Source organism: Aotus nancymaae, unplaced genomic scaffold (assembly GCF_030222135.1).
Source record: "Aotus nancymaae isolate 86718 unplaced genomic scaffold, 86718_ANA_hifiasm-v0.15.2.pri h1tg000040l, whole genome shotgun sequence".
Lineage (NCBI taxonomy): Eukaryota > Metazoa > Chordata > Mammalia > Primates > Aotidae > Aotus > Aotus nancymaae.
Genome location: NW_026988454.1, coordinates 126,530,042 through 126,546,677, shown reverse-complemented (window position 1 = coordinate 126,546,677; position 16,636 = coordinate 126,530,042). Strand labels below are relative to the sequence as shown.

General features: G+C 39.0%; 1 protein-coding gene across 1 annotated transcript in view; it reads right to left on the bottom strand.

The window, feature by feature from the left end:
• Positions 1-16,636, bottom strand: part of SRPK1 (SRSF protein kinase 1) — an 83,718-nt gene that overhangs the window by 18,911 nt on the left and 48,171 nt on the right. The window contains 6 exon segments of the mRNA XM_012461594.2: positions 10,979-11,079; positions 11,448-11,867; positions 12,245-12,458; positions 12,894-12,919; positions 14,831-14,996; positions 16,452-16,558. Coding sequence (XP_012317017.2) covers positions 10,979-11,079; positions 11,448-11,867; positions 12,245-12,458; positions 12,894-12,919; positions 14,831-14,996; positions 16,452-16,558 — 1,034 coding nt within the window.

The window sequence follows — 16,636 nt, the reverse complement described above, 5'->3', positions numbered from 1 at the left end:
GAGTCATGAGGGGGGTCTGCCTTCATGAATGGATTAATGGGTTATCACAGGGAGTGAATGAGTTAACAGAGTAGGCTTGCTATAAAAGTTGAAGAGAGATTCACTCTGTTGTGGTACAAGCAACAGAAGACTGTACCACAGTAAAGAAAAGTGTGCCACATAGGTAAGAAAGCATGCATGAAGGTGTTCCAAACATAAAGACACAGAAGCCTGAAACATGGTGTGGGCAGGAAACTGGCAAGCATTTGATGTTTGCACAGTGTGATATTTATTAGAGTCAATACGTTTCTCTACAATTCATTTGCTAAAATATTTATTGAATACCTGCTATGTACCAGGCACTGTTCTAAGTACTAAACATAGATACAGCAGTAAACCAGAAAAACTTTTTTGGCATACGATATACATTCTAGGGAGAGGCTTATTAAGCAAATAAACATATATAATATTAGATTACGTTAAGTGCTGTGGAGAAAAAAAGGAGAAAGGAAGAATGAGCATCATCGTATTCACATGAGTGAATATGATAAGGTATAAGTGTTTGGAGAGTGGTAATTATTAATTATGTTAGGTGTTCAGGGGAAGATCTCCCCGGTAAGTGACATTTGGGTAAGGACTTAAAGAAAATGAAGGAGTTCTACGTGAAGAGGATTCCAAGCAGAAGGAATAGTAAGTTCTCTTTGCTTGGTGGTGTGTAGGCTATGGTAAGGACTCTGGTATTCATTCTGAAGGGAGCCGCTGCAAAGTTTAGAGAATATATGACTTGACTTAGATTTAAAATGGCTGACTAGACACAGACAGTATATGCCTCATCCACAGAGAGGAACCAGAACAGTCAGAAGACACCCAAATTTTGAACAGATTGTCTAGGAAAGAATGCTAGGATTCACCAGAGAAGTGATGGGAAGCATCAGAAGAAAGGAAAGGGTTTGAGGAAGCTGGACATGGGGATACAGTAAGACAGAAACCCCCAGCATTCCACACTCTGAAATGGGTTTTACAATCTTGGTTATGGGAAAAGCCCTGGACTAACTATAACTAGGGCCTTGGGCCTGACATACAGAACTGCCTAAAGATTGGACAGATGTTCTAAAAAGGGAATCCACAGAGAATCCCACAGGCATCCAAGTCTAAGTACTTTCAGCTGGGTGCCATTTTGAGAGCCTTGATACCAGGAATCTGCAGACACAGCTGCAGTCACTCCACTGCTCCAAGGAAGAAGAGGGGAGACTAGGCACTCTCATCCACTCCTGGAAGGGTCCCTATCACCCGGCCATGGGCTGCTGTTGAGACCAAGATATGAGTGGACCACATTCCCCACAGCTTCTTCCCCATGCTGCCTGGCTAAGAGAGACCCTGCCCTCTCTGGTCCCAGGCATAAAGTGCTATTTTGAGAGTTTAATGCTACGTTGCACCTTGTCCTTGGGCAAGTTTGGACTTATCTGGCTGCAGCTGCCACTTGGCTGAGGAGGGACAGGGAAACCAGGCTCCTCTATGCATACCTAAGACAACAGGCTGCTGTGAGACTGAGACTTGAGCGTACCATAACTCTCCACAGTTTCTTACCTATGCTGTTCCTATGAGAGGGAACCTAGCTACCCTCTCAATCACAGGCCAACAGCTGGCATCATTTTGAAAGTTTAAAGCTGGGCTAGGCATTGCCCTTGGGCTAAGCTTGAGGCCACACGGCTGCAACTGCCACCCAGCTGGGAGAGGGACAGCAGAGACTATGCGTCTCTAAGCACACTTAGGAAAATACCCACTGCCCTGCTACAGGTGGCTATAAAACTAGGGACTAGCCCCCTCCGATCCATCACAGCTACCAACAACAACAACACAGACTGCTGGGGTCCCAGCGGGTTGCTCCACCACTCTATCCTGCCATCCCTCACATTATGCCAGCTGCTCAGGGGCTCGAGAACTTGCCCATACACCCAGCCAGAGACCCAAGAATCAGCCCTCAAGGACCCACTAACACTGGAGTCAATGTAAACTGCTCTGGGGCCTAAAAACAGGAACACTCAACCCCACCAATGCCACCATCAGGGTCCAAAGACTGGCTCAGTTGGCATCCAAGTCGTTGGCAAAACCGCACCACAACCTAAACTGTATCCTAAGCCACAGAGGAAACTGCAGCTACCCCTGACCCCGTGTACTACCAAAAAAGTTATACAAAAACCATATTAACAGCTGGGCATGGTGGCTCACGCCTATAATCCCAGCGCTTTGGGAAGCCAAGGCGGGTGGATCACCTGAGGTCAGGAGTTTGTGACCAGTCTGGCCAACATGGTGAAATCCCATCTCTATTAAAAATACAAAAAATTAGCTGGGTGTGGTGGCAGGCGCCTGTAGTCCCAGCTACTTGGGAGGCTGAGGCAGGAGAATCGCTGAATCCAGGAGGCAGAGGTTGCAGTGAGCCAAGATCGTGTCACTGTAATCCAGCCTGGGCAACAGAGTGAGACTCCATCTCAAAAAACAAACAAACAAAAAAAACCACCCAAAACCAAAAACAACCCCCCACCAAAAAAAAATCATACTACCAGAGGCACCCAAAATCAAAGTCAAAGTATCCTACTTAACCAGCAACATATATATAACTTCAGAAAAATAATCTCTCCTACAAAAGAAATAAAAAAAAATTGGAACAAGTGACTCCTGCAACAAATGTGGAGATATCAATGGAAGGACACAGAAAACAAAAAAGCAGGTAAATATAACACCAACAAAGGAACACAATTGTCTAGCAACAGATTCCAATAAAAAATAATTCCTTGAAATGACAAATAAATCAAAATACTGATTTTAAAGAAGCTCAATAAGATGCAAGAGATATCTAAAAATCAATACTAGGAAATCAGAAAATCCTTGTGAATCAGAAATCTACCAAGGTGACAGATATCTTAAAACAACAACAAAAAAACTCATTTAGTTATTTTCTATAACTAAAAATTCACTGAGGCAGGTCACAGTTGCTCACAGCTGTAATCCTAGCACTTTTGGAGGCTAAGGTGCTTTGAGTCCGGGAGTTTAAGACAAGCCCAGACAACATAGCGAGACCTTGTCCCTACTAAAAAAAATTAGCTGGGTGTGTTGGCATGCACCTGGGGTCCCAGCTACTCAAAAGTCTGAGGCAGGAGGATCGCTTGAAGCCAGGAGATTGAAGCTATAGTGAGCTGCGATCATGCCACTGCATTCTAAACTGGGTGAAAGAGTGAAACACTGTGTCAAATAAATTAATACATTAAAAATTAACTGAAGGAAATACAAAATACATTTGAAAGCTTCAATAATAGACTAGAACAAGCAGAAGAAAGAATCTCAGAACTTGAAGACAGGTCTTCTGAAATATTCTAGTCAGACTAAAATAAGGAAATAAACAGAATTAGCTGAGCATGGTGGTGTGTGTACCTGTAGTCTCAGCTACTCAGGAGGCTGGGGCAGGAGGACTGCCTGAGCCCAGGAGTTAAAAGTTGCAACAAGTTATGATTCATTTCTGCCTCAGCAACAAAGACCCTGTTTCTTTCTTTCTTTCTTTTTTTTTTTTAATTGAAAAAAAGATGGGGTTTCACCATGATGGCCAGGCTGGTCTTGAACTCCTGACCTCAGGTGATCCACCCACCTTGGCCTCCCAAAGTGTTAGGATTACAGGCGTGAGCCACCGCGCCCGGCAAGACTCTGTTTCTAAAAAAAAAAAAAAATGTTTTAAAGTTTAGAAAACCTCTTTAAGAAAATAGTCGATAAAAAATTCCCAAGTCTAACAAGAGAGTTAAGGCATTCACATACAGGAGGCCCATCGAACCCCAGGAAAATATATCAGAAACAGGATGTCACCATGGCATATTATCATCAGAATGTCTGAAGCCAAAGTCAAAGAAATAATTTTAGAATTGGCAAGAGAAAAGCGTCTACTAACCTACAAAGGAAACTTTACCAGACTAACAGCAGACTTTCTGACAGAAACCTTATAGGCCAGAAGAGAACAAGATGGTATTTTCAAAGTTCTAAGAAAAGTTATCCAAAATTTAGTACCCTACCAGAAAAAGGTTCATAAATGAAAAAGAAGTCTTTCCCAGATAAGCAAATGCCGAGGGAATTTTTCAACACCAGACCGGTCCTACAGGAAATGCTCAAAGAGGTCTTAAACATGGAGATGAAAGGCTGATATATACCACCATGAAAAAACATGACGCATAAAACACACAAGTCTTATAAATGGAATGGAGTTTTAAAAAAACCACAATCTAGCTATTTGTTGCTTCTAAGAAACTCAGCTTACCCATAAAGACACATATAGACTGAAAAGGAATGGATTGAAAAGGTATTCCATGCAAATGGAAATCAAAACTGAGCACAAGTAGCTATACTTACTTCAGATAGAATAGACTTTAAATCAAAAACAGTCAAAAAAAGACAAGGAAGGTCACTATGTAATGAAAAAGAGATCAATTCAGCAAGAGGATATAACAATCCTAAATACGTGTGTACCTGACACTGGAGTGCCCAAATCCACAAAACAAATATTACTAGACCTAAAGAAAGAGACAGCAATATGATAAGTGGCGGGGGGCGGGGCAGATATCCCACTCACGGCACCAGACAAATTATCAGGACAGAAAATTAACAAAGAAACATTGGACTTAAATTGGACTTTGGATGAAACGAACTTAACAGACAATTACAGAATGTTTTAGTCAACAACTATAGAATAAACATTATTTTCATCAGCACATGAAACATTCTTTAAGATGGCTTGTTAGGCCACAAGTCAAAGTTTTTTTTAAAAAAAACTCTACATCGGCCGGGCGCGGTGGCTCACGCCTGTAATTCCAGCACTCTGGGAGGCCGAGGCGGGCGGATCACCTGAGGTCGGGAGTTCAAGACCAGCCTGACCAACATGGTGAAACTCCGTCTTTAAATTAAAAAACAAACAAACAAACAAAAAACTCTACATCATATCAAGTATCTTCTTAGAATATGGTAGAATAAAAGTATAAATCAATACCAAGAGGAATTTCAAAGACTACATAAAATTTTGACATGAATAAAAATGAAAACACAACATACCAAAACTTATGTGATACAGCTAAAGTAGTGCTAAGAGAGAAGTTTAATGGCATTAAATGACTACATCAAAAAAGGAGAAAGATCACAAGTGAACAACCTAGCAATGCATCTCCAGGAACCAGGAAAAACAAGAACAATCCAAACCCAAAGTTAGCAGAAGAAAAGAAGTAACAAAGAACAAAGCAAAAATAAATGAAATAGAGACCCCCCCCCAAAATTACAAAGGATACAAAATGAAAAATTGGTTTCTAGAGAAGATAAACAGAATTTATAAACCACTAGGCTAGTCTAAGGAGAGGGAAGATCCAAAAAACACAACTATAAATGAAAAGGGAGACCTAAAAACAGATACCACAGAAGTACAACAGATCATCAGAGATGATTATGAACAACTATATGCTCAGAAACTAGAAAACCTAGAGGAAATGGGTAAGTTTCTGGAAATACACAACCTCTCCAGATTGAGCCAGGACACAGACTGAAATAGAGTTCCTGAACAGACCAATAATGAATAGTTGAATCAGTATAAAAAAATCTCCTAGCAATAACAAAAGAAGCCCAGGGCCAGATGGATTCAGCCAAATTCTACCAAACACACAAAGAACTAACACCAATCCTCCTGAAACTATTCAAAAAAAAAAAAAAAAAAAAAAAAAAATTAAGGAGGAGAGCATTCTTCCTCATTTTATGAACCAGTATCATCTTAAAACCCAAACTAGCCAAGGACACAACATCAACAGCAAAAAACTACAGACCAATATCCCTGATGAACATAGATGCAAAAATCTGCAACAAAATACTAGCAAATTGAATCCAACCACCCATCAAAAATTTTAAAAATCAAGCTGAAATTCTGGAGCTGACCAATGCAATTGGCATACTAAAGAATCTATCAAAGTCTTTTAACAGCAAAACTGAGCAGAAGAATTAGTGAGCTTGAAGACAGGCTATTTAAAAACACCTGAGGGGGGAGAGAGAGAGACAGAGAGAGAGAGACAGAGAGACAGAAAGACTGACCGACCCAATAAAGTCAGGGCAAAGATTTCTCCTTTTGAGGGCAAATCTAAGCGTTACTGGCCTTAAAGAGGAAGTAGAAAAAGAGATAGGGGTAGAAAGTTTACTTAAAGGGATAACAGAGAATTTCCCAAACCTAGAGAAAGATATCAATATCCAAGTACAAGAAGGTTATAGAACAGCAAGCAGATTTAACCCAAAGAAGACTACCTCAAAGCATTTAATAATCAAACTCCCAAAGATCAAGCATCTTTAAGCAGCGAGAGAAAACAAACAAAATACAATGGAGTGACAACACACCTGGCAGTAGACTTTCCAGTGGGAAGCCTTATAGGCCAGGAGAGAGTGGCATGACATATTTAAAGTGCTGAAGGGAAAAAACTTTACCCTAGTTTAGTATACCCAGCAGAAATACCCTTCAAACAAAGAGGAGAATAACAACTTACTCATACAAAACAAAAACTGAGGGATTAAAAAAAAAAAAAGCTGAGAGGTTTTATCAACATCAGACCTGTCCTTACAAGAAGAAATGTGAAAAGGAGTACTTCAATCAGAAAGAAAAGCTCATTAATGAGCAGTAAGCAATCATGTGAAGGTACAAAACTCACCAGTAATAGTAAGTACACAGAAAAACACAGAATATTATAACACTGTAACTGTAGTGTGTAAACTACTCTTACCCTAAGTAAAAACACTCATCAACCAATCAAAAATAACTACAGCCACTTTTCAAGATACAGATAGTCATAAATACTGCTGGGAAAATTGGATACCCAAATGCAGAAAAATGAAACTCAATCCCTGTCTCACATAATACATAAAAATAAAATCAAAATAGATTAAAGACTGAAATCTAAGGTCTGAAACTTTGAAACTACTAGAAGAAAACATTTCAGAAAAACTCCAGGACATTGATCTGTGCAAAAATTTCTTGAGCAATACCCCACCCACACAGGCAACCAAAGCAAAAATGGGTGAATGGGATCACATCAGGCTAACAGCTTCTGCACAGTAAAGAATACAGCTAACAAAGTGAAGAGACAACCCAGGGAATGGGAGAAAATATTTGCAAATTACCCGTATGACAGGAGACTAATAACCAGAATATATAAGTAGCTCAAACAACTCTATAGGAAAAAAAATCTAATAATCTGATCAAAAAATGGGCCAAACATTTGACTAGACATTTCTCAAAAGAAGACATGCAAATGGCAAAGAGGCAAATGAAAAGGTGCTCAACATCACTGATCATCAGACAAAGGCAAATCAAAGCTACCATGAAAGCAACCTAAGTGCTTATCAATAGACAGATATAGAAAATGTGGTACATATACACAATGAAGTACTATTCAGCCATAAAAAGAATGAGATCCTATCACTTACAACAACAAGGATGGAAATGGAGATCATTATGCTAAGCAAAATAAGCCAGGCACAGAAAGACAAATTTCACATGTTCTCACTTACTTGTGGGAGCTAAAGATCAAAACAATACAACTCAAAGACAGACAGTAGAAGGATGGTTACCAGAGGCTGGGAAGAATAGTGCGGGAGAAGGGGGATGTAAGGATGATTAATGGGTATAAATAAATTACTTACAAATAATAAGATCTACTCTTTGATAGCACAACAGGGTGACTATAGTCAATAATTATATATTTAAAAATAACTAAGTATAATCGGATTGTCTGTAACACAAAGGATAAATGCTTGAGGGGACGGATACCCCATTTGCTATGATGTGGTTATTTCACATTGCATGCCTGTGTCAAAACATCTCAGATACCTCACAAATATATATACCTATTATGAATCCATTAAAAATTAAAAATAAAAAAAGTTTTTAAAAAACAACCATACTACCCAAAGCAATCTACAGGTTCAATGCAATTCTTTTCAAAATACCAATGTCATTTTTTCACAGAATTAGAAAAAACAATTCTAAAGTTCATATGGGGAAAAAAAAAGAACCTAAATAGGCCGGGCGAGGTGGCTCACACCTGTAATCCCAGCACTTTGGGAGGCCAAGGCGGGCAGATCGTGAGGTCAAGAGTTCAAGACCAGACTGGCCAACATGGTGAAACCCCACCTCTACTAAAAAATACAAAAATTAGCTGGGGATGGTGGCTTGTGCCTGTAATCCCAGCTACTTGAGAGGCTGAGGCAGGATTATTGCTTGAACCCAGGAGGTAGAGGTTGCGGTGAGCCAAGATGGTGCCACCGCCCTCCAGCCTGGGCAACAAGAGTGAAACTGCATCTCAACGACGACAACAACAACAACAACAACAACAACAAAATCACAGTATCTTTCACCAATCAGAATGGCTATTATTAAAAATACAAAAAAAAAAGATAACATGTTGGGGAGAATAGGAGGAAAAGGGAATTCTTACTCTTGGTGGGAAGGAAAATCAGCACAATCTCTATAGAAAATAGTACAAAAATTTCTCAAAGAACTAAAACTACCACACGATCTAGCAGTTCCACTGCTGGGTATCTGCCCAAAGGAAAAGAAATCATACCAAAAAGATACCTGTACTTTTATGTTTATCACAGCACTACTCAGAATAACAACTATAGAATTAAGCTAAGTTAGGAACAGATAAAGAAAATGGGCTGGGCGCCTGTACTCCTAGCACTTTGGGAGGCCGAGGTGGGTGGATCACCTGAGGTCAGGAGTTCAAGACCAGCCTGACCATCATGGTGAAACCCCATCCTATTAAAAAGAAAAAAAAGGAAATGTGGCATGGAATGGTACACAATGAATACTATTCAGCCATAAAAAAGAATGAAATCACGTGTTTTGCAGCAACATGGATGGAACTGGATGCCATTATCTTAATTGAAACAAACAGATAAATACCACGTTCTCACTTGTAAGTGGGAGCTACATAAGGTGTACAAATGGAAGCATCGTGTGGAATGAAGACTCAAGAGGGGTAGAGTGGAAGGGTAGATGAAGGGAGGCTGCTTGGTGGTTACAATGTGCACTGCTCCAGTGATGGATACACTGAAGGCCCTGACTTCACCACAATGCAATTTATCAACCTAGCAAAACTGCACTTATACATCATGAATATACACAAATTAAAAAATAAAAGTATTATTCTGATAGATGAGCTGCCAATAGTCTATGGGGAGAAAGGGCAGCAGAAGGGAGAAAGTGAAGAAGCTATTGCAGTCACTATTGAAATCATCCAGGGTGACCTGGACCAGATGATAGCATAGTGCAGTAACTAATTACTTGGAAAGATGCTCCACATTCCTAAAAGTCAGTGCTAAGCTGATTTTATTTTTTCTAAAAGGTTATCAGAATATTCTAGAATCAATATGGGAAATGAGATCCTTCTGAGGTCTGAACCACGTCCTATTTACAAAGTGTATGGCTCTTTGAGTAGAGTCATGTAAGTGTGAATCATTCTACTACAGATTTTAAAAAGATGTCCATTAAAAATAACCTTGGCCAGGCCCAATGGCTCACGCCTATAATCCCAACACTTTGGGAGGCTGAGGTGGGTAGATCACTGAGTTCAGGAGTTTGAGATTGGCCTGGCCAGCATGGTGAAACCCTGCCTCTACTAAAAATACAAAAATTATCCGGGGCATGGTGGCAAATGCCTGTAATCCCAGCTACTCGGGAGGCTGAGGCAGGAGAATCACTTGAACCTGGGAGGCAGAGGTTGCAGTGAGCTGAGATTGCGCCACTGCACTCCAGCCTGGGTGACAGAGCAAGACTCCATTTCAAACAAACAAAATAACCTTACTATGGCTGGGCAAGGCAGCTCACTCCTGTAATCTTAGAACTTTGGGAGGCCGAGGCAGGTGGATCATCTGAGGTCGGGAGTTTGAAACCAGCCTGACTAACATGAAGAAACCCCCATCTCTACTAAAAATACAAAATTAGCAGGACATGGTGCTACATGCCTGTAATCTCAGCTATTCGGGAGGTTAACGCAGGAGAATTGCTTGAACCCGGGAGGAGGAGGTTGCGGTGAGCCAAGATCCTGCCACTGCACTCCAGCCTGGGCAACAGTCTCAAAAAAGAAAAAAAAAAAAAACGTAAAACCCTTTTTCATTAGCTATACAGTAAAAAAAAATAGTATAAATAATTTGCCCGTTAAAATGAGATTCCACTAGTTAGCCTGAAGATCATAAAGGAAAATACTTTTCTGAGTTGTTAAAGGTAGAATAACTGATGTATCTTTTCTAGAGAGTGATACTATACATCAAAACATATTTGTAATTACACGTTATTATGAATAATTAAAAGTTAAATGACATTATACATCATAAAGCCCTTTTAAAAATCACAAACTTCTGACTTAGCAATTCTATGCCTAGGACATGTCTTAAGGAAAACTACACAAAGATTTATGTGCAAAGAGTCTCATCACACAGAGCTGTCAAAAATATGTAGTTTAAAGTGTACTAGGGAAACTATGTAATGAACTGAATTGTATTTAAATTCTTGGTTGACAAAGAAAAGTGTCCAAAATATGTTACGTGAATTAAAAGCTTACAATTTATAAGTTAGTCATCAATTTTGAAAATGGGAATGGGGAGTATGAACATAGGCACTGAGTGTCTGAAAGTAATAAGGATATATATATAAAACAAGATTGGCCAGGAGTTGACATTACTGAATCTGGGTGATGGGTACCTGAAGTGGGATGAGGTAACAGAAGGACTGTTTCATGATCACGATTATCATTCTTTCTACTTTTATAAGTATAAACTTTTCCATAATAAAAGATTTTTTTAAATGTGAAAAAATATTCACTAAACTGTTGTGTCAATCTGGGTATAGAATTACAGATGTTTTACTTTTGCATAACTAAGTCCAAATTCTCATTCATTCTCCCAGTCACTTCAAAATAGCATTGAGACAAGTTTAACTTACCACCCAACAAGCATTTCCAAGATCAGCAATCTTCACCTTGAGCTTTTCTGCATTTTTTGGCTCAAGGGGATTAACAAGAAAATTTCCAGCCGCGGATTTTCCTACAGACAACAGGCATCATCAATAAGACTGTTCAATGAACAGAGAAATACTCAATAAGTAATAAAGCTCTTCAAGGTAAAAGTAATACCCAAATGACAACTTACAATACATTGTCTAAGACAAAAAGAGCACAGTAACACCTTGAGTTTCTACAATTAAAAACCTCTGCCCTTATATCAACAAATGAAATGCTGTGTACCTAGTACATGATGAATAAACTTCAAAGTTAGCTACAGATTACAATTTGAAGGTAACTTAGACACCTGTTGCAACACTATAGTTACAAAAACAATACTTTTAGTCTAGAGATATATGAATATGTTGTACAGGGAAGGAGTGTTGAGGAAGTATAGCTGCATAGCTATACCTTTGTTGTCCAGTGGTCCATTATGTTCTTGCTCTTGTTCGTCTTCACAAGGTATCTCTGCCCGAATGCTTTCTTGCAGTTGGCTAATGTGTTGTTCACTGAATGACTGATCTATAGTTGAGGAAGACTGGCACACCATGGTATCTGACACCTCAGAAGTTATAGGTGTACAAGAGTCTGTTTCTTGAGATGTGCTGCTGTCTCCATTTTGGGAGCTTAGGAAACTAGGTTCCTGCTTCAACTTTTGTACATCACAGTCATTAGCATTATGTAGATCCTCTTTATGTCTCAATGTTTCATTATTACTGTTCTGAGTATAATTAATGACTTCAATTACTCCATTGCAATTAATTTCTGCTGCACCACACTCTGTATCACGTTCCATAAGTGTTTGATCCTGGCCAATGGTATTTGACTCTTCTAAGGAACAAATGAACAAAAAAATATGTATGTGTATGTGTGTGAGTGAAAGAACAGAAACATTTATCACAAGATTAAAACATTTTCTAGAACTTATAATGAGTGACATAATAACAAGACTAAACATCTAAAACCTATTTCTGGAAGGGCCAAGATCTTATTTTTACCCAATTGTTAAATGAAATCTATGTTCCATTTCCTGAGAAAAGTTACAAATTACATTTAAATATTACCTGCCTAACATGTATGACAAGATCCATATTCTTATAAAGATACCCCCAGAGATAATGTGTTGTAAATATGAAACAATGTATTATGTAACAATGATAAATTAATGTTAAAAATGTGTTGTAATTTTTGTGATGTTCTATTTATACCAAGTTTTTCTTGGGTCATTTTATTAGGTGGGTTCTCTTTCAAGGGTCTTTCAACAGGACTCTCTGATTCTTCTTGCTTGTTTGGTCTTTTTTGCCCAGGGCCCGACTCTTTCTCCATTTCCTCAATTTCCTGCATTCGCTTCTCTAGTAATTCTGCCTGGCGCTTCTGCTTCTTCTTCAATTTCTTCTTCTTATTCTTTGACATTTTGTCAGCCTGGGCGGAGATTACAAACAGATAAAGCCTTCAGGTGGCTAATTAATTACCCCCAGTTGGAGATACCTGATAACTTTAATTACTTCCTAATTAAATTTCACAACTCTTCCCCTAACATAGCACTTAAGTCTTTCATTAAATTAAAAGAAGAGGGATACTCTGATAAACCCAAATAAAACCGAATAAATAACAAAGTGTGGTCTTCTGAGCAGTCTGTGGGACTGGTTTACACTCAGACAAACTCAAATTTTTTAGAGGCCTCACCAGTACAAACTTGATGAAGTGCATGGGAATTTACTGGAGAAAATTATAGAAGTGCAGGAATTTTTTTCCCCTTGGTTCCCAAACTTGAAATAAACTGTTACCATGCACAACAGAAGAACCACACCCACAGCCCATAGATCAAAATTAAATATAGAAACACGTTATACTTACTGGTTTAGGTTGGGGAGCAGTACTGACTGAAAAGAAAAGAAAACCAAGTAAGAATTCTGGCATTCATTAGGCAATATAAACTAAGGCTCAGATAAAACACTCTACCAGAATGAAAAGTCTTTCTTATGTAGCCTACACTGGAGAGAAAACTATTGTTTTTAAATGACTTAAGTAGAAACCATATTATGATCATTTTAAAAGAAAATAATGCATAATGGAAACAGCCAAACTTTAAAAAAAAAAAAGATAAATAAAATTCTTCCCCAGGTAGCATCAATAAGTGCAAAGAGCCAAGTTCCCATTTCTGGTTTCCACTACTAAAGCTGCTAAAATCACCTATTTTCCATTCCCATGCACTGCTTAAAATAGAAAGGGACAAGCAACAATCTTCACCTCCACCTACCCAGAACCTGTCAGTTTCAAAAGGGGAGTCTAGGTGACATCAAGAGCTATAGTAATTTGCTCTATATCATGTCATGGATAATAGTGTAGCTTAGCTGGAAAGGTAGGATCTTCAGTCTTCCTCTTTTAAAAATATTTGTATAAGCAGGGCACAATGGCTCACTCCTGTAATCCCAGTACTTTGGGAGGCTGAGGCAGGCAGATCACGAGGTCACTAGCTTGACCAATAGAGTGAAACCCTATCTCTACTAAAATACAAAAATTAGCCAGGCGTGGTGGCTGGCTACTAAGGAGTCTGAGGCAGGAGACTCGCTTGAACCCAGTTGGCAGAGGTTGCAGTGAGCTGAGATCGTGACACTGCACTCCAGCCTACAGAGCGAGACTTCGTTTCAAAAAAAAAAACAAAAACATTGTATAATAACAGTGTTTAAAAAAAAAATACACACATTAAAAATTTATACTCTGGATAAGAGTATAGTTCAAGTGGTTTTAACATTATTCACACTGTTGTATAACAGGATTTGTAAAATGTTTTCATCTTGTAAAACGGATACTACATCCATTCAACAACCAACTCCCCATTTCCCCTTTCTTTAGTCTTACTTTTTAAAGGAAGTACATAACTAATATTTCAATTTGATGATCAAGCAAGCTCCTCAAAAATGACATACTATTAAAACTAAAATCTGTACCTCAAAAGAAAAAAAATCATAAAGCAGCCATAATTTACTTATTTATATATTTGATTTTATGTCTTGAGACAGGGAGTCTCGCTCTGTTGCCTAGGCTGAAGTGCAGTGGCACTATCACGCCTTGTACCAGCCTTGACTCCCTAGGCTCAAGCAATCCTCCTGTCCCAGCCCCCCGAGTAACTGGACTACAGGCATGCACCGCCATGCCTGGCTAATTTTTTAAATTTTTGTACAGATGGGGGTCTTACTATGTTGCCTAGACTGGTCCCAAACTCCTGGGCTCAACTCAGTCTCCCAAAGTGTTGGGTTACAGGCATGAGCCACTGTGCCTGGTCCCATAATTTATTTAGTATATAATATTGTGTGGCACACTACTAACTGCTTTACCATTTAATCCCAGTAATTCCCAGTTGAGGGGAAATAAAGTAAATTAACTCAATTAAGGTCTCTCAGTCTAGGATGAAGGCCAAATTCAACCAGATCTTTCTACTCCAGTGTTTAAAGGAAGCTCTGAAGAGCAATGTTATCTTGCCCCTCTATAGACTACCAGTCCTATAAATGAGCATGTGTGATCACAGTAAGAGGTAAACACCTCAAAAATCATCAAATCTTAAGAAAAAATATTTTTAAACAATACACACCAGCTTTTGTAACATACAACATAAAAATACAACAATATCTAGTTTTCTCCTTCCCATATGAAAGTAATTCTGAGAATGTCTCTCAGAGGCTGATAATATTTCTGAAATATGACTGGGTGGTGTTTAATTCCCTGGTAACAGAATAAAAATAGAAATTTCTTTTAATTTCTAATGAGAGCAAAGTCCCTAAAAGAAAATATACCTGCAGATCCAGAAGGTGGAGGAGCTCCAGATCGCTGCCATTCTGTTGCTTCTGCAGCCAGCCTCCGAATGTACTGCTCATTCACTGACAATAAGATGTTCTCTGGTTTAATGTCAGTATGGATGATACGGCACTTGGTGTGTAAATAATCAAGACCCTGTAACACCTGAATAAAAATAGAGTGGCAGACTTGCAAACACAAAAAACAGGCTTCCTGGAGAAGTATGAGATTATAACACGACATTAAAAAAAAAAAAAAGATATGATAGTGTTTTCTCTGGAGAATAAAAGTACCTTTTAAAGAAAGCACAAACTTTCCCTGAAACATTAAACTATGAAAAAGGCAAGTATTTATTTACAATAAAAAAATTCCTCAATGTTTTACAAAGCTAATTCTATTTGGAGATATTCTTCAACTATATACATTATAAATACTAAGAATAAACATTCAACACACCCTCTAAGTGTTGAAATGTAGGTGATGGCAGAGATTTAGATATCTTTAATTCAAATTTCCTCACTGATGAAGAACTGAGGTCTGCTGCTGCCCAGTTTGGAGCTCCTTCCACAACACATTATCCAAACAAATTTTTGCCCCTTGAAGTATTAATATTTTCCTGATGGTAAAATTCTATACCGTATATTGAAGGCTCTTTAGAAAATTAGAAAATGCCCATGAATCATGCTGTATAAAGAGATGGCAATAATCTGACATAGCAATTATCTATTCATGTAAAATTACTATTTACAACTTCTGGATAAGGCCTCCAATGTTCCCAAGTCAGTTTCACCTTCTAATTAATATAGGAGGCAAACCTGGGGGAAAATGGTCATGCTAAAACATTTAAAAACAGGATAAGCGCCAGGCACGGTGGCTCACGCCTGTAATCCCAGCACTTTGGGAGGACGAGGCGGGTGGATCACGAGGTCAAGAGATCGAGACCATCCTGGTCAACATGGTGAAACCCCATCTCTACTAAAAATACGAAAAATTAGCTGGGCATGGTGGCACATGCCTGTAATCCCAACTACTCAGGAGGCTGAGGCAGGAGAATTGCCTGAACCCAGGAGGCGGAGGTTGCGGTGAGCCGAGATAGCGCCATTGCACTCCAGCCTGGGTAACGAGAGCAAAACTCCGTCTCAAAAAAGGAAAAACAGAATAAGCAAAATAAACTCTAAAGATTGAATGCAATATTTAATTTGAGGGATTTAAAAATAACTTACTTTTTTTTTTTGAGACTGAGTCTTGCTTTGTCACCCAGGCTGGAGCGTTGTGGCGCAACCTCAGCTCACTACAACCTCCGCCTCCTGGGTTCAAGATTCTCCTGCCTCAGCCTCCCAAGTGAGTAGCTGGGATTACAGGCATATGCCACCACGCCCAGCTAATTTTTCCATTTTTAGTAGAGATGGGGTTTTGCCATGTTGGCCAGGCTGGTCTCGAACTCCTGACCTCAGGTGATCCGCCCACCTTGGCCTCCCAAAGTGCTGGGATTACAGGCGTGAGCCACAGTGCCCAGCCAGTAACTTACTTTTTAAAACAAAAATTCGATCGGAAAAAATAAACTCCTGACACTTTAAGAATATTAAACCATCACTGCATAGTCAATACTAAAATACATACTTGCTGAATAATTTTTTTGACACAAGGCAGTGGAAGCCCCTGATAATTGGACTTGATGATCCACTTGAGCAGATGATGCCCCAAAACTTCAAATACCATGCAGATATCTAGGAGTTAATTAAGGAGGGAAAAAAAGGCACAAAAGAACAGGGCAAGACAACCTGTGAATTACACCCTATTAAAGT